Here is a 17825-nt window from a genome sequence, read left to right as displayed (position 1 = left end):
GAACAACAGTACATTTCTTCAGCTTTTTACAAAATACAAACCAAAAATATGGAAAGCAGACCAGAGCATTTCTTATTCCAAAATTACTTGAGTGGCAAGTCAAAAAACCCAATATTATTATAAAAAAACAAAAAACAAAAAAAAAAACAAAACAAAAAAAAAACACAACAACAAACCAAAAATACCCCCCCACACACACACACCACATCCCAGCAACACGAAGAAATTGCGCGAGATCGAGAGTTGCTTTGGGACTGGGGCTCTTCGGGGGGGGGGGGTGTCAGACCCAGGGGAGAGTGAAGGAAACACACTGGACAAACCTCAGGCCTCTGCAGGGAGCACTAGCCGCTCATATTTACGGCTGTGTGGTGCATTAGGAGCGAAGGAGCTCATTTAACCCCATGCCTCAAGCGCATCTGAAACAGCAACCGGTGCTTGGCGCACGGCAGCGGGTTAAGAGCTCCAGACACGTCCATAGCCAGGCCTCTTGTCTTTGGCTTGTAAAATCAACACAGTGATGAGCTTGCTCATGTAAAGCAACACAAGGTTTTGAAGGAATAAACAAACAACCAAAAAAAAAAAAAATAATAACCCACTACTGAAAACTGCATATGTAAAAATCTACTGAGCCCCAAAAGGTCTGCCATGTGTGAAGGTGAAAAGGACAAGCAGACAGTACCCAACTGTCCCTGCAATTCACGAGATGGTACACAATTCCCAATTTACAAGCTTCAAAGTCAGTCAGTCAGTCATTCACAAGCCCATTTTAAACAGAATTACAAAAATATCTTTACATACAACTTATAGTACTTCGTGCTGCCATAACCTAATTTAATCCCAGAAAACATGATTTTTTACTAACAATACAAAAAGAGAGAGAACGTTTGAACACCAGAGTTTAACACAAGTACTATACATCACATAATGACAGATTACAATCTGATATCTTTAATTAAAAAAAAAAAAAAAAAAAAAAAAAAAAAAAAAAAAAAAAAATCAATTTGAGGGGGAAATGGGGAACATTTTAATGAATTTTGTTAAAAGCTGGAGAAAACAAAATTAAGAACAATGTTACTTCACATGCAGTTCTGATAATTTCAAGTAGATATGAAGGCCACTGAGAAAGGTCTCCTCCAGTCTAGGAGGCGTATGCCCAACTACCTGTATGAAAATAACACTCCAAATGCCTGCATGTTAAGGGGGGTCCAGATTAAATTCCTGAAAACCTCAGTGATGAAAACAAAAGGAAACAGCATCAAAAGCACACGCACACACAAACCCCGAAAAACCAGATGTACAGAAGTGATGGTTTTAGAACGATAAAGGGAGTAAAATCAATAAACTAAAAGTCATACAAAACAAGCATTGCTTTATACAAGGGAAAAAAAAAAAAAAAAAAAAAAAAAAAAAAAAGTGTCCTGTTAAGGGGCGAGACTACTGAAAAAAGTGGGGGGGGGGGAGAGAGAAATTACCTCAAATTCCAAAATTAACAAAAAAACTAAACCAAAACAAACAACAACTCAAAAAAAAAGGTGCAAGGTTTTATTTTTCTATTTTCTTTTAAAAAGACTGACAACTTGACCTTAAAAAGCTGTCCAGAGAACAGGAAAGAAAGGGGGGGGGGGGGTGGAAAATAAAAATTCAGTGGCAAGGGCATATTATTGATCCGAATATACTGTACACTGGGTTGAATGTAGTCCTTTCACACCCCCTCCTCATTGGCATAATAGTACATCCTGCTGGACATTTGCCTTAGTGGAGCAAGTGTGATGGTTCCATTGTGGAGGCGGCGAAGGGATACCCATGTCTGTACTTACTTATAGCCCTGCTGGTTCCAGGCCTGGCCATACACTCCATAAGTGGGCATTTGCCAGCCATTGGGCATGTATTGGCCCATATGCTGCCCGTTCCCATAGGACTGGCTCCACTGGCCATACGGCGGGGCGGCGTAAGCCGGGTTACTCTGCTGCGTTAGGGGAAAAGGCAGAGGAAGACTCAGATCAGGTTCTGGTGAACAGTGCACTCAGGGTTTGAAATGCTGAACAGGTTAGCAAAGCCACAGAGAAGCAAGCACACAGCTCAATGGGGTTACACACCGCAAAGCATGCTGGGAAATACTGGGCTGAGACCCATGGAACAGTGCACACACTTTACTCATCAACTAACTGCCAGGGTCTTGGTCAGGCATATTATAGCAAAAAGCACATGAACAGGTGGTCAGGTTGGGCCTACAGACGGCAGGGCTGAGGGTGTGTCGGGGGGGGGGGGGGGGGGGTTAGTACCTGAGGCATGGGCATCTGCTGCATGGCTCTCACGTCGGCGGTTTCTTTGCCCCAGTAGCACTTGACCATGTGGCCCTCAATACACGTGCCATTCACCGACACAATGGCGTGAGCCGCGGCCTCGTGGGAGTCAAACCTGCCGGAGGAGGAAGACGAGCTCAGACCCACGTTGCCACATGCCAGACAACTTCCTTCGTTTCCTCAAGTTTCTGGTTGTTATTGAGTCGTTACTGTCATCTGTACGGTTAGTATGTTTTAAATGAATTCGCAATCACGGCTGGGTTGTGTAAGCCCAACCAGGGTTTGACCAGCCGGCAGAGCTGTTCTACTGTTGTACTTGATCTAACCAATGCAAGGAATCTTTGCTCAAAACATCTCAGATCAATCTTTAGCCCAATCACAAAGACGCCAGTGTAGTATGATGTAGGGACAGGTATATTGTAACCACAATATGTTGCAATATAAACAGTAAATACGGTATACATGATAACTGACTTGTTCTCTCCAGGTGCCAAGTCACACCTGTTGGGTAGTGATCTACATTCAGCACACCTGTCCTAGATGTCTTAAACGTCTCTTTGTACAACACACCTCACAAACGAATAGCCTTTATCCGGGAAAACTCTGATCTCCATGATCTGCCCGAATGGAGAGAACGTCTGTCTCATCAGCTGATCTGGAACAGATAAAAAGGAAACAGTGACAATCCTGTCCAGCCACTGGATTTCAGCGACGCCCCCGTTTTGGCTGGTACAATTCAACTAGCCAATGCATGCAGTCAGACCAAAATCTTTTGGAGGGACTTTATTTGCAGAAGCGCCCCAAAGAGGGAGGGGGAAAGGGTCAACACTCACCCGAGAGGCCGGAGGTGACGCCGCCGCAGTACACGGTGCAGTTACTCAGGCTGGACTGGCTCAGCACCTCATCATAGGACAGGTGCTTAGAGCCACCTGTACAGGTAGGTCGGGGGGGGGAAAGAAAGAAAGAGAGAAAGAAAGAAAGAGAAAGAGAAAGAGAGAAAGAAAGAAAGAGAGAAAGAGAGAAAGAGAGAGAGAGAGACCCACATCAGTGCTCTGAACGCGGCGCAGGCGGCTTCTGCAGAGCGGCCTGCTCCTGCGCATCACTGCAGAAGAATAGTTTTGAAGATGGCTCACTCTCGTAGTTGGACTTGGGGGCAGGAGGCTTCCTGGTGGCCCAGTTGGTTCTGATCTGCCTGCCTCCCAGCCATTGGCCATTCATCTGCTGAATGGCGTTCTCCGCGTCCTATCAGAAATGGAGGAGGAGTCAGTGCGCTCAAGTCAATTAAATCAGATCATATTACAAAAGTAAGAACATTTATATTTTTGCTCTTGCCCATTATCCGTTTTACTTTCTTTTGTTTGTACTTTATTCATTTTCTTCAGTACTTTGTGTCATACCAAATAGCAGGAGTGTCAGCCTCAGTTTGTAGGACGGCAGTGTTTACCTCGCACTAACCCAACTCAATCTCAACTCAAACCTCAGCTTGAGAATGATGGATTTCCACTCCAGTCCTGACGCCCTACAACTATGAGGGTTAAACATTCTCCCCATTAGTAGCGCAGTCACTAAAACCCCTGAGCTGATGTGCCGAATTAGGAGAAGTAGGAGTAGAGAAAGCCTGATTCTGAGCAGGGTAGTCGGCACCAGCACTGGCTTTCAAACACCCCCTCACACACCCCGCGCAGCGAGTGATGAATGAGGAAAACATCTGTTGTGCTGGGCCCTTCCAGGACCCATCCATGTCTGTATTACACATCTCACCCATTTGTTGATGAAGGAGATGAAGCCGTATCCTTTGGACTTCCCAGTGGCCAGGTCCTTCACCACGCGAGCATCCCTACATCACAACACGCACCGCCGGCAAGACGGAAGGAAGGGGAAAGACATGAAACACCAATACTCCACATAACTTAGCGGACTAAAGGCTACTGAAGCTGAACAGCTCGTGTGCGATTCTGAAACTACTGAACAGCTCACTCACGATATTTTCCCAAAAGGAGCAAAGGCTGCTTTGACATCATCTGTGGAGATTTCTGGACTCAGATCACCAACAAAGACATGGAAGTGATCTGTTAGGGGAACAAGAGCAAAAAATACACAAAGCCAGTCATTAAAACTCTTGCACAAGTGTTCTTTTACAAGCAAGGCAAACTTCCTAATGGGACAGTCTAGTTAAATGTTCCTACTGGGACACTGTAGATAACTTGGGCCCCTTACAGATGCATGCTAGCACTTACTGCTTGTGTCTTTCTTCTGACTGCTTGGCATCGAGGCCCAGTTGACCTTCATGTCCTGTGAGGAGCACAGAAAACAAAAAATAAAACCACTAAGAGTGAAAATTCACACACAAAAGAAAGAAGGCCTCCAACTTACTTAGTGTGACAATAATGTGAGTCTCCAAATGTAGAAACTGACGGGAGAAAAAAAACCCAAAAAAACCAAAAACCAAAAACAAACCAAAAAAAATAAAATAAAAATTATTTAAAAATGAAATTTAAAAAAAAACAAAACAAAAAAAAAAGCAAAAAAAAAAAAAGCAAAGGTTTCTGGGCGTTCACTCAAGGCATCAAAAAAAAACAAACAAAAAAAAAACCCAACAATTTATTTAATAAAATAAATCTGTTAAATATTGCTACGGAGTAAAAAGGTCTAAATAGAGACTTACAACAGAGTGACATTATCAACTTGTATTACTCCTCAAATGGTCCTTCATTACCTGTTGAGGATAAAATATTTGCACTGAATATATTTCTGCCAAGGTGTTTCTGAAGAAGGCCTGGTGTGGGTGCACAGAATGATGCAGAGTAATGAAAGGTGTAGCGGAAGACTGAACACAGGTGCAGTATGTCAACAGGAATGACGCAAATCGCAATAACTCCTCCCAAAAGATGTCTGGGGCCTAAAGGACACAGGCTTCATGAGTGGGGAACTCTCAGGGGAAATGGAGATCAGCAGCATCTCCCTGTCCCTGATCAGACTAACCGGAGGGCATACACGCTCAGGCTGGCACACAAGCAACCAATGTCACAGACGACCCAGCCAGCTGGGTCCCCTCCCGGAGGACAGGATGACGGAGCACCTCTCACTCCCGGTGCCCCACAACCTGCCAGGCCATGGGCATCTGCGGTGTTGACCTGCAGAGCCAACAGCTATAGTTCTCCTCAGATCGGTGTGCGCCAATTATTGAGAAATTAAAAATAACATTTAATAATTAACTTAAAAAAAGAAAAGAAAAGACAAAGAAGAAGGGGAAAAAAAAAGGGGGGGGGGGGTCAGTATATGCACCCATTCATGTGCTTGAGGCTGGGGGCAAGGCTGCCTTCAGTGGATTTTCCAGAATTTTCACAAATCCAGTTTGGCAGATTTCCATCATTACAATAATAATGCATTTTAAATAAAAATACATTTTAAAAATATTCTATATGGCAAGACACAGACTACACTGTAACTGCTGTTCCATTATAAAACCACACTGGGGCTTGGCAAGGAAAAGCGCTGCCACAAACATTTTTAACAAGGCAGACGGCCCAAATAAGCATCACTGTGTCCTCTTTAGTTCTGCAAAGCCTTTACCGGTACCAACACTGATGGCAAATAACAACAGTATAGCAGAAAGCTACTGGAACAGGTCCAGGTTTTCCATTCAGGATATATTCCAGTGATAGTGGTTACTTCCATTATTGGATGTGAGGCAACATCACAAACAGGAGCAAAAACAACTACTTGTGAGGTAATAAGTTCTAAGATGGTTGTTACAGTCACTGAGGGCTGAAGGAATGGCTTCCCTATTGCTTGTGCCGAGTTGAACTGGTTTCTGAGTGTTTGCAGGTTAATTCATCTCAAGAGCTTACATACACTGGTGAGAGATGAAATGCTGCAAAGGCAAATTGAGCATTTAAAAACAAATTATGTGCACATCACTTACCTGTTGAATGAGGGGGGGGAAAAAAGTATTTTATAAAATAAAATAATTAAAATTATTTACTTGTGGGGTGAAGATTCAGCTGTAAAGCAAATCTAAATTATGGTTCCAGGTTCTGCTTCTCTAGGCCTGCCTTACCTTGCCTAATATTTTTCTTCCATTCATGGCAGCGAGTGCAGCGGCAGCGTGCATGTGTTCGTAGAACTCCACAAAGCAGTATGGGTCATTTCCTGCCGTCTGAAAAAAAAACAACAAAAAGAAGAGCCACGCCGCGTCAGACTTCTGCCTCACCCGCCTGCGCCTACCGGCAAAAGCCTGTTACCATCTGCAAAAGTAGCTACGATGATGCATTTCCATTGGACAACACGCTCATCTACTCACGTCAATGATCATTTTACAGCTCTTGCAGGGGCCAATCTGGGTGAACACTTGCAAGATGAGGGCCTCTGTTACCTCCCTTGAGAGGTTCCCGACATACCTAAGCAAATGGAAGAAAGATTGACAAGAGACATTATTTCCAAACTCACCCTGAGTAATGAAACAAACCGGAAATGAACGTTACGGAGCCGAAGCCATAGGCCATAGCAAAAGTGCAATCAGAACTACTTTCATTAGTGCCACGTTTTCAACGAAGCTAACTGTCTAGCTACCCTAAGTGAACTCAACTGATAGCTATCGATGTCGAATTACGATGCTTTCCAAAAATCTGCAAGAAATCGTAACTAGCTAGTGCCATCAAAGAATTGCAAGCGTCATCTTTTTAGGCTAGAACTGGGGAAAGTCTGATCACGAAATTGTTCTTTAGAGCGCCCATTTCGCAAGCTATTCCGCTAACACAGTGTGTAGCTAACTGGCTAGCATAGCTAGAAAAAACGAAATTAACAAAACTCCCGGTCGTATCCAAGTTATACCTTGATAACTATTCGCTACCGGTTGCTAACTTGCCCTATTGAAGAGAAGAGTTACTGTAATTAGTTAGAAACCAGATTTAATACGATATCAGCTTTCCTAGCTAGCTAGCATAGCTAGATAAAGGAAACGGCTACCTTACAGAGCAAGCTAGCTAGTTCACTTTTATGCTAACAAGCTAGCACATTATACTTACAGTGTCTTGGGCTGGTCGTCGTCCATCATCCTGCCGTCAAAAAGGCTTCAAACCTTTAGTAAAAAAGTTATTTTTTCGAGGTTACCGGTGAATTAAATCCTTCGATCCCAACTTTTCCGATAAAGAGAAATAACTAGGATAACTTCCTCTTAACGTTACTCCAGAAACATCGTCTGACGTTGCAATATTCTCCTTCACCACGGTACCGCGAGATAACGAAAGTAAACCGCAGCTGTAACGCCACCTCCTGGTCTGGAGGTCGGCTGTTATGCGGTTGGGGAAGAAAAAAAAACCCGTCGGCCAATCGCCTTTCGCAGAGACACCGGCATACGAGCGCGCCATAGCGCCTTAGCTGTTAGAAGATGGCGGAGAGAGGAGATGGTAGACTCAATATTGTAAAAGGGAAAACAGCGTGATTACATCAAGACTTTAAGATAGCTGTTGTTTAGATAGGTGGGTAAACGTACGTCAAGTTTATTCCATACGCTGTTGATGACTAGTCTGTTTAATGGTCTTGTCAATGTACGGCACCTGAGGCGACTAGTTAAGTTAGCTAGCTAGCTAACGTGTCTCGTGCGCCTCCCTTTCCGCGAGACTGGGTTAATGTTGGCTAGTTCTAGTTAGCTTAGCTGGATTACCAGCAGCTTGGTTGTAGTGAAGTCGCCAGCTGTGCCGAGATAAGGTCGACATTGGCTGCATTACAACAGCCAAATTTAGTGGTATACATGCTGGCTACAGTCGGTGTGTTCATCTTCAAAACCGAATACCGATTTCTCATATTTTGTATCATTTGTCAATTATAGCTAGGATTAGTTAACCGAGGTAATGAATAACGTTAGTTCGCCAACTAACGCTAACGTGTAACCTGCCTGGTTAATTAACTAAAAAGTGTAAATACAGCCTATCTCCTCAGTTTTCTCTTAATTAATTTTTGCAGCCCAGTATTCATTTAGTTTATTTGCTTGTTTAATTTAAATTCCTCAAGTTAGCTAAGATAGATAATACTTTCTGCAACTGTCATTCCCAAATCAGAATGGCCGCGATACAGCCAACTTACCCGTAACGTATTTTTGAATAATATGAACAGCCAGTTCCACAATTGCGGCAGCGGCTTGATAACTGGATGGACCTGCCCTGTAACTTGTTGACTCCTCTTCTCTCCTCTCGTTTGACCTTTCCAGCTCTGGCAGGAGACTCGTCGTTCGAGGATGGACAGTGCTTAGACGCGGGCGAGGTTTAAGCTGAATGCATTGTGATTTCCAATAATTGAGACAGTGATTCTAAAAAGCTGTCTACATTAATGAAAAGAACAATGTAGTCAGCTTAGCATATTCAACACTCCATGATCTACACATGAGCGTTTTTGAGCCGTGTGACGTTCTTGTGTGTGTTTTTGGGCTGTTATCTTTTAGTTAAACCTTAGTAAGACGTGAGGCAGATAGCTCCAAAAGTATTGTGCTCGTTCCTTTTAGTATTTCATCAAATAGTTTCTATTATTGTTAGAAATTGGACAATGGATGCGAGTGAGTTTTTGCCTCCTCTCCCAGTGGAGCCTCCTGCTAGCGGGGAGTCAGGGAACGGTGAATGTAATGCCCCTCCACCGCCTCCCCTGCAAACGTCCAGTGACGCCGAGGAAATGGACGTTAGCTCTGGTGGTGATGGACCCCTGGCACCAGCCGAGGACAGGGACACGCCCCTCCTCACCAAGGGCTCCGCTTCCTTTAGCAGCCGCGGTGCGTCCGAGGGACCCGGCAACCTGTGCCCTAGAACGGCCCGCCACGCGCCCCCCCCTTGCCAAGTTCCTCCCAGACCTTAAGCTACTCCGGGACGTTAAGATCAGCGTGAGCTTCTGCGGTGACAGTAGCAGGGGCAAGGACAGGAAGGTACTGTACACGGGGGACGGGCAGATAGGACAGGGGGTGGAGCTAGAGAACGGACAGGTGAATGATGCTGAGGAACAGGGGGCAGGGCAGGCCAGCCCAGACGCAGGGAGCGCAGGCCTGGACAGGAAGGGTGAAGAGGCTGAGGTGGATCAAGAGAACAAGGTTGAGTTTGCTGTGCTGGACGAGCTGGAGGATTTCGGCGAGAACTTCCTGGAAGCAGAGGACGGGGAGGCGAGTGAGTTCACGTCTGAGATGATTGTGCAGCGGGAGCAGGTGAACGAGGAGGACCTCAGTTACTCGTATGAGGTGTGTGGGATGTTTGTTATTGAATGCTGAGTGGTTAATTAGCACAAAATTGTTGATTTGTGATTGCATTGCTGTGTCCACCCCCATCTCTCCAGCGTAAAACTGTTTCAGTTCAAAACTACACTGTGGTGTGATGTGCTGATGATGTCTTTGATGGCTTGTCACCAACCCACGAAGACATCCAAAACATTGCACGACAATCCAAGAGCCTCACACTCTGTTACTTTGAGCATCGCTATGGGGTTAGGGTGTCAGTCAGCAAACAATCAGCCAAAAAAAAAAAAATTACAGTTTATATATATTTATACACACACACACACACACACACACACACATACATCATCCATGGCTGATTGGCTCAATGGCTGGGGTGGGGACAGCATTTACATGCTCTCTGATTGGCTGGGGTGGGCTCGTCACTAACCACCCCACTGACTGGGTGGCTGCGCTGGGCTCATCACTAACCCTGCTCTCTTTTCCAGGAGGACTTTGACAATGACGTGGATGCGTTGCTGGAGGAAGGAATGCCTGTGCCCAAGAAGATGCGTTTGGCCGAGGACAAGTACGCAGCAGACAGCGACCACCAGTCTGACGGCGAGCTGGGGGTGCAGCCCATGATGACCAAGATTAAGACCGTGCTTAAGAGTGAGTTCTAGCCCTCTGTGTAATGGGTGCTTTCAGTGGGGGATCTGCTACTGTGTCAGGATTATTTAGTCCCAGGTAGTTACACGATTTGAATCCATTTGCTGGTACATATCCGTGATTATTAAATCTCAGCAAAAATTTTACATTTACTTCCACATTAAGAATTATAGTGCTGCCTGAAATTTGATTGTGTAACTAATGAGATTCTGGGGCCATTTCCCAAACATCTTAAACCCAAGTCTAATGTCTGAAGGTGAGTCACTTTTGGCAGTTTAGTCCAGGACTAGGTTTATTCTATGTGAGTGAAACTGACCCACCATGGGATCCATTTATTATGCACTGAAAGTGAAATTTTCATTGACATTCGTATTATCCACTTTTGTGCTATCACAAGATTGGTAAATGTTTGTGTATGGTTTGGGGTTTTGTGTGTAGGTCGTGGGCGTCCTCCTACAGAGCCTCTTCCTGACGGGTGGATCATGACATTCCATAACTCTGGCATTCCAGTCTACCTCCACCGGGAGACGAGGGTGGTTACCTGGTCTAGACCTTACTTCCTTGGAACTGGAAGCATCAGGGTAAACCGAGTGTTTGGGTCATTCTCACAAAGACCTTCACTTCCTTTCTCTATTCAGAGTTGAGTAGAATTTTGTAGAAATGGCAGAGATGAGGTAACTGTATACTATAGATTTTTATTATTAGTTAGGCAAAAATGTTCTGCTTGTTAACTTATTTTTTAAGTCCTGTAGTAACAGAGGTTCTCAGAGTTCTCAATGTGTTGTTCTAAATGGAGCAGAAACCTTCTTCTTCAGGATATTTGTGTAGTGATGTGCCAATTAAGCAACAGTCATCGAGTTCATATAGAGTAGATGTAGGGATGCATTAGAACAGAAGTTCTGGGTCAACATCAACCTATCACAACCAGCTATGACATGTACCATTTAACTAACTTTTAATTTTTTAAGTAAGAACAACATTGTTTCATACTTCACCTCAGAGCTTATATGCATTACATTATTTATTCATCGTTTAATATTTTAATATTACCACAGCAGCCGATACCTTAATATGAGATAGGCTCAGAACATGGCATGAGCCTTGCCCACTAGGCGCTTATTATGGCAATTCACAAATCAGCTTTGAACAGTCTACCGTAGTCATGACAGTCGTGAACAGTCTTCTGTAGTTGTGGCAGTGGTGAATTAAAATGCAACACAACTAGTTTACATATTCATTATCTCACACATTGCAGGGAATACCCTACTTTTTAATATTTACTTTTACTGTTTTTTTTTTTAATGTATTATTTTATTTACACCCCATCATCCTATTTGAAGTATTACAGATTGGTCAGAGCAGTCAATCTGATCAGGCTATATAATTTATTAGTAATATTATTTTAATAATGGGTAAAGTTCATTATTGTAAAAGCCTTTAGAACATTTTAATTCATATAGTTAATTTTGCTGTGTTTAGTTGGCAGGTGGGTCTGGGTCAGTGTTCTTACACATTGCTTTACCCTTGAGTACAGAGAACTCTTGTCTGCATTTCAGAAACATGACCCTCCCACCAGTAGCATTCCCTGTTTGCACTATAAGAGAATGAAGGAGCAGGAGGAGAGGGAGCTGAACGGGGAGTTGAGCCCCACCGTGGAGGTATCTCCTCTAAAGCCAAGGGAGGAGGGCCACTTGCTGGACAGAGTGGAAGAGCCCGACTCCACAGCTCCAGAGGAATCTTCGGTTGGGGACCCGTCTGTGGACCTCGTGCTGGACCCGGCCGGGGCGGCGTGCGCTCGACCCGAGGGCAGCGAAACGGCCCAGGGTCCGCTGGGTCAGGTCAAGGCCAAGGTGGAGGTGTGCAAGGATGAGTCTGTTGGTAAGGGCAGAGCTCACGGAGCACGACACGGTAGGCGGGCCTGCCCGCTAAACACGATAGGTGGGCCTGTCCACTAAACACGGTAGGCGGTGACTTCCACGGTGCAGGGTGTTTTAAATTTTAGCACATATTTTCACTGATATTCATGCCTTTTTTTTATTTTTAGCTTAGCCTAAAGGTTGAAAAGGAGGAGTTATTTTTTTGTAGGGGCATTTCTATTATTTCATTTATTTAACCCATTTATTCACTCGTTAACTTGTTTGCATGTCCTTAGGAGCTAAATCATGCTTTCACATTTCTCCAGTTGTGGGCCAAGCACGGTGTCATACCATGGGTCACATTCCTGAGGATGTGTGTGTGTTTGACCATCTCTTCTCCCCCAACCCTCTGTAGACATTGAAGAGTTCCGTAACTACTTGGAAAAATGCTTCGATTTTGAGCAAGTCACAGTGAAGAAGTTCCGCACATGGGCAGAGCGTCGGCAGTTCAACAGGGACATGAAGAGGAAGCAGGCAGAGTCAGAGAGGCCCATCCTACCAGCCAATCAGAAGCTCATCACGCTGTCAGTGCAGGATGCTCCCACTAAGAAAGGTAGGAAAGAAACTGACTGATCGACCATCCAAGTGTGGTTCAGTGTTGCATTGTGCTTGAAAAGTGGTGGGAAGTTTGAAAAGCAAGGAAGGATTTGTTTTAGAAGGTTAGGACAACAGGAGGGTGGTGTCTCACCCAGTGTACACTGTTTCTGCAGTGGAACATGGAGCATAAGGTGTGTGTGTGTGTGTGTGTGTGTGTGTGTGTGTGTGTGTGTGTGTGTGTGTGTGTGATGAATCTGATGGTTGTCCTGTCTTTTTTTTTAGAGTTTGTCATCAACCCTAATGGAAAATCAGAGGTTTGCATTCTGCATGAATATATGCAGCGTGTGCTCAAAGTTCGACCAGTTTACAACTTTTTTGAATGTGGTAAGTGCCAGATCTCTGTGTGTGTTGGGTTGGGTCGTGTTCTGTTAATACTGAGCAGTGTGTCTCAGTGCCTGGTCCTTCCCGTCCCCCAGAAAACCCGAGCGAACCCTTCGGAGCCTCAGTCATCATAGATGGGGTCACATATGGCACAGGCACAGCCAGTAGTAAGAAACTGGCCAAGAATAAAGCAGGTACCAATTTATTCTGGCATTGATATTGGCTGCCTGTGCTGTGCAGATCTGTGTTTGATCATGCAGTCATGTTACGTACTCGTGTTGTGTCCCGTTATACTGGGTAGCTCGAGCCACGCTGGAGATCCTCATTCCTGACTTTGTGAAGCAGACATCTGAGGAGAAGCCACTGGACGGGGATGAGCTGGAGGTAAACACACACACACTGAAACTTTCTCACTTGAGAAGGAAATATTAATACTGTGATTAGATTCTTGTTCCATCTACCTAATTTACCATTGTCTTGTAAGTATTTGTTTCCTTTTCTCCACAGTATTTTAACCATATCAGTATTGAAGACTCACGGGTCTATGAACTCACCAACAAAGCAGGGTTACTTTCCCCCTACCAGATTCTTCACGAGTGCCTGAAGAGGTATTCATATAGTCTGATTAATATAAACTCTCAATAACAGCAATAATAATAATAATAATAATGATGATGATGATGATGATGATATTACATTTATATGGGGCCTTTAACAATCTCACAGTTGCTTTAAAAAGAAGAGGGAGAGAGAGTAAGGAGGAAAGGAAGTGTTCACAAAAAAAGAAAGCCCTGAATGAAAGCCCGTTTTTAGAAGTTCTGACTGTCATTAGGTTGTGCTATCTCATGTTTTCACGGATCCAGTTTGCCATCTGAAAACCTGCCATCCAGCAAATGCAAATGGAAATCACTACCACAGAATCACCTTTCAGGGAAATGGTGCAGTGATTAGGTGATGTCAGGCTGCATTCACCAATCGTAGAGAAAAAAAAAGATAAAGTCAAATCAGGTTGGTTTCAAGGTATTTTGGTTTTCATTTTTATTTTACTAAGCAGAAACTCTAGAACTGTGTGAGCTCAGAGTTTTCAGAGTAGTGTTAGACTGCTTGGTGAGGGTTGATCTTTGGGCCCAGACCTGTGGCTTGGGGGTCTTTACTGTAACCTTCAGTTCTGTCCTCATCTGCCTGTTCAGAAGCACGCTGGCCAGCATCGAGCAGCACAGAATACCCAAGCCATATGTTTTACTGTGTGTCCATAGAAACCACGGCATGGGCGACACCAGCATCAAGTTTGAGGTGATCCCAGGCAAGAACCAGAAGAGCGAGTATGTGATGACCTGCGGCAAACACAGTGTCCGTGGCTGGTGTGAGTACACAAACATTTAGCCTTTTCCCCTCCTGTAATCAGGATGGCATCAGGTGCCATGGTTACGGTTAACAGTTACAGGTTCCCCCTTTATTTAAAAAAAAAAAAAGATTAAATCAGGGAATAATAATGCATCCGGATCTAAGCCACTTCTCACCATGATTCTGGGGTTCAGTGTAGGATTGCGGAAATGGACATTTTTGTGACCGGACTTAGCCAAGCAGTACAATAAATCACATTACTGAATAAAATACGTCACTCGTAATGTGCTAGTGCTCCTAATTATGCATAAATTCAATTGGAATTATGCAAATAAAATTATGCTAATTAGTTAAGAGTGCATGTGCTGGTGCTTTTGGGTAAATTGGGCAATAATGTTGCTACTGCTAAATAATAGTAATTTAAAATGCTAGTAAACTAAGGCTAGTAAACTATTAAAAAGATCTAAAAATATTAAAACTATCAAACAAAATGACTTTAAAAGATAAAAGTAAACTAATAAGACTGACAGCACAAAGATAAAATAAATAAGAGATGGGGGGGGGGTGTTCAAGTTCGGTTTATTCGTCACATACATAGTCATACACAGTATAACTTGCAGTGAAATGGTGGAGAGTGCTCTGTCCAAACTGAGGAAAGGAAACAGGTGCATAGAGAAAAATGTATATATACAAGATAAATATATATACTCTATGTATGTACAAAATATATTAACAATGTATGTACAATATATGTATTTTATGATTATATACACAATGTACAATGTATATGGTTGGGTATATATGTACACAATCTACAGAATGGACAGTGCAGGTGTAATATGGTTGGGTATATATGTACACAATCTACAGAATGGACAGTGCAGGTGTAATATGGTTGGGTATATATGTACACATTCTACAGAATGTACAGATCCATTTTGTATAATAACATATCTACAGTTGTTGTGTAACAAGGTAATTGAGTATAAATCTATATATACAGGTGTACAGGTGTATATATACAGGTCTGTGTGTGTGTGTGTGTGTGTGTGTGTGTGTGTGTGTGTGTGTGTGTGTGTGTGTGTGTTAAAGGTAAGAACAAGCGGGTGGGTAAACAGCTGGCTTCTCAGAAGATCCTTCAAATGCTCCACCCACATGTGAAGAACTGGGGTTCTCTGCTGCGCATGTACGGCAGGGAAAGCAACAAGATGGTGAAGAAGGTACTGGGGGAGACTTTGTTTAATTCCTGGGAACCCTGGGTAATGCCTGGCCTGTCTGCCATTTGGACACGTGTACGTGTGGAAAATGCTGGTTTCTGTTTTGCAGTCTGCTGCAGTAACGTGATGAGCTTAGTTGTGATAACATGTGATGTGCTTCTTACCTGTAACTATAACCTCATTGTCTTGTCAATAACATGCCAAAGCACTGGGACCTTAACTAAGTCTAACACACACACACACACACACACACACAGGCTTCACTCAGCTGACCAACATGTATATCTCTCCACCCCCCCCAGGAAAATTCTGACAAGAGTGTCATAGAGCTTCAGCAGTATGCCAAAAAGAACAAGCCAAACCTCCACATTCTGAACAAACTTCAAGAGGAGATGAGGAAGCTGGCCAAGCAGAGGGTATGTCTGTGGAAGTACAAGCAATAAGTGTGTGAGTGTGAGAGAGAGAATGGGAGATTGAGCATGTTAAACTGGCTGGGTGAGAACCAGAATCTTTTGGGAACTCTTACACCCCTGATCTTTTCATGAATATCTGTGTCTGTCTTTAAAGGAGGAGACGCGTAAGAAACCCAAAATGACGGTCATGGAGTCAGCACAGCCTGGTAGTGAGCCCCTGTGCACCGTCGACGTCTAGCCCACCCATAAACCTGCTGAAACCTACAGAAATCGCAAACCACTGAGCAATGGTCCCAGTTCACACAGGAGAAGATCTCCCCCCTCCCCATTACTGAATTCTAAAACAAAGCACTGACCAGTGGTCACCTCACCGTTACTGAATTATGCATTATGCTTCTGGCGCAAAAACTGCAATACTAGTTAAATTTTCACTGACCGTGACACAGTCTGAAGGCTGTTTGTAAGGTGTTACTTTTGCAGGGTATACAGGGCTGAAGTTGATTCAGTAATGACAGGAAGAACGTCGTGCCTCCCAGGATTCAGGTGGACCTTCACTGAGATGAGCTACTAATTCTGATGACGGAAGTGTATGGCCACCTGATTTAGAGTGAATAGTACCATGTCCAAAAAATGTGTTTGCTTGCATTTGTGGTTTTAGACTTTGTGGCTTTTAGATTGTTTATTAATAAAGACTTTCTTATTTGAGGTTTTTCCTTCCCTCAAAAAAAAAAAAATCAGAATTTCATGAATACAACAGACAATATTGATCTCCCCAAAATAGCCAAAACCAGCGTGCATCATTTTAGAAGACCTTTCTTTGGTTTTAATGAAGTTTTGTACGTTTACTGATGTGCTGTGATACTGTGTGTGCAGTAGTTTGCTCTGTGTGGAATCCAGCCTGATACATGGGTTCTTGTACATTAAACTATTTGGAGGTGTAGGGCCCGGGATGAGCGCGCCTATCCTGAAGAAATCAGTTGTACTACCCATTTGCACGTTGACCATCTAAAAAGAGTAACCTATTCCAAAAGCCTAAAGAAAGTGGCAGTAGTTTCAACACAAAAGTGATCTTAGTTTGGTGGGACAAAGAATTGAATATACCAAGCTAACTGCTTTTTTGTTGTTCAGGGGAGTAGCAGAGGAAAGTGTAATAATACATATCAGTGGGCATGCAAATATAAGCCAAACCGTTTATCCTGTTGTTCATCCAAGGCACCTCGCTTCTTTCGATCAGCACTGCAGAGTCTATAAGCACTAAGGGCTTGGAGTAGTTTACTCCCATAGTATGGAGATGAGGTTTAAGGACAAGGATTTGTCCTTCCCCAGTTTTATTCTTACATTTGTATTGGCCAGGGCCTTGATTCTTGTCTGCAGTAAATGTTGGCTGTCCTCACATTTCTCTGTAGGTAAAGAAGTGAGCTGTGTGTGGCTTTGGTTCCACTTCATGTTAGAGGCTCTTTCGTTTCAAAGAGAAGGAGACTCGAGAGACGCTGTGGTGAAGGGGTCCAGCACTAGCTGTGGCATGAGAACATGCCTTATTTTAATATTGATGTTTTGGACATAAAAAAAATGGCATGGGCTTATTTTCCCTTGTCATTTGTCCTAATCAAGTATGGTATGTCCCATCATTGTAATAGTGAGTTATGTGTTCAGTTGAATCTAGTTAACTTGGCACTTTTGCATAGTATATTTGAAAAACAGCAATCCAGAAGAAAATAAAAAGATATTTCATATCTCAAGCAAAATTCAATATCGTAGAAACCTGTATGAACCAAAGCTTTAAGCCTTATGCATTTTTTCTAGAATTCCTGTAGTTTGTTGCCTAGAATAAAGACTTCCTGATGGAAAAACAGAAG

General features: G+C 43.5%; 2 protein-coding genes across 4 annotated transcripts; one reads left to right on the top strand and one right to left on the bottom strand.

Annotated features, from left to right (window-relative positions):
* Positions 1–991: 991 nt before the first annotated feature.
* Positions 992–7528, bottom strand: tia1l (cytotoxic granule-associated RNA binding protein 1, like). 3 transcript variants are annotated; one of them, XM_035530296.1, is made up of 11 exons: positions 7331–7528; positions 6607–6703; positions 6364–6462; positions 4541–4595; positions 4285–4372; positions 4065–4140; positions 3437–3545; positions 3137–3232; positions 2874–2958; positions 2283–2418; positions 992–1966 (listed from the first exon to the last, which is right to left on the bottom strand). In XM_035530296.1, the coding sequence occupies exons 1-11, from the start codon at positions 7357–7359 to the stop codon at positions 1814–1816; spliced, it is 1023 nt and encodes a 340-aa protein (XP_035386189.1). In that variant the 5' UTR covers positions 7360–7528; the 3' UTR covers positions 992–1813. The 3 variants fall into 3 exon arrangements, with proteins under 3 accessions (XP_035386189.1, XP_035386191.1, XP_035386192.1); XM_035530298.1 differs by having other exon boundaries at positions 992–1963; XM_035530299.1 differs by lacking the exons at positions 6607–6703; positions 7331–7528 and adding an exon at positions 4969–5019 and having other exon boundaries at positions 6364–6437.
* A 141-nt stretch (positions 7529–7669) lies between these two features.
* Positions 7670–16720, top strand: dgcr8 (DGCR8 microprocessor complex subunit). The gene is given in 15 exon segments (XM_027031234.2): positions 7670–7783; positions 8512–9113; positions 9115–9519; positions 10002–10164; positions 10600–10742; positions 11718–12039; positions 12433–12630; positions 12897–12998; positions 13091–13189; positions 13297–13379; positions 13503–13603; positions 14252–14358; positions 15432–15559; positions 15859–15972; positions 16124–16720. Coding segments are annotated over 14 exon segments (2319 nt in total). The 5' UTR covers positions 7670–7783; positions 8512–8843; the 3' UTR covers positions 16208–16720.
* Positions 16721–17825: the final 1105 nt, after the last annotated feature.

This window comes from Electrophorus electricus, chromosome 9 (genome assembly GCF_013358815.1).
Source record: "Electrophorus electricus isolate fEleEle1 chromosome 9, fEleEle1.pri, whole genome shotgun sequence".
Taxonomy (NCBI): Eukaryota; Metazoa; Chordata; class Actinopteri; order Gymnotiformes; family Gymnotidae; genus Electrophorus; species Electrophorus electricus.
This window is presented reverse-complemented; position numbering and strand designations above follow the sequence as displayed.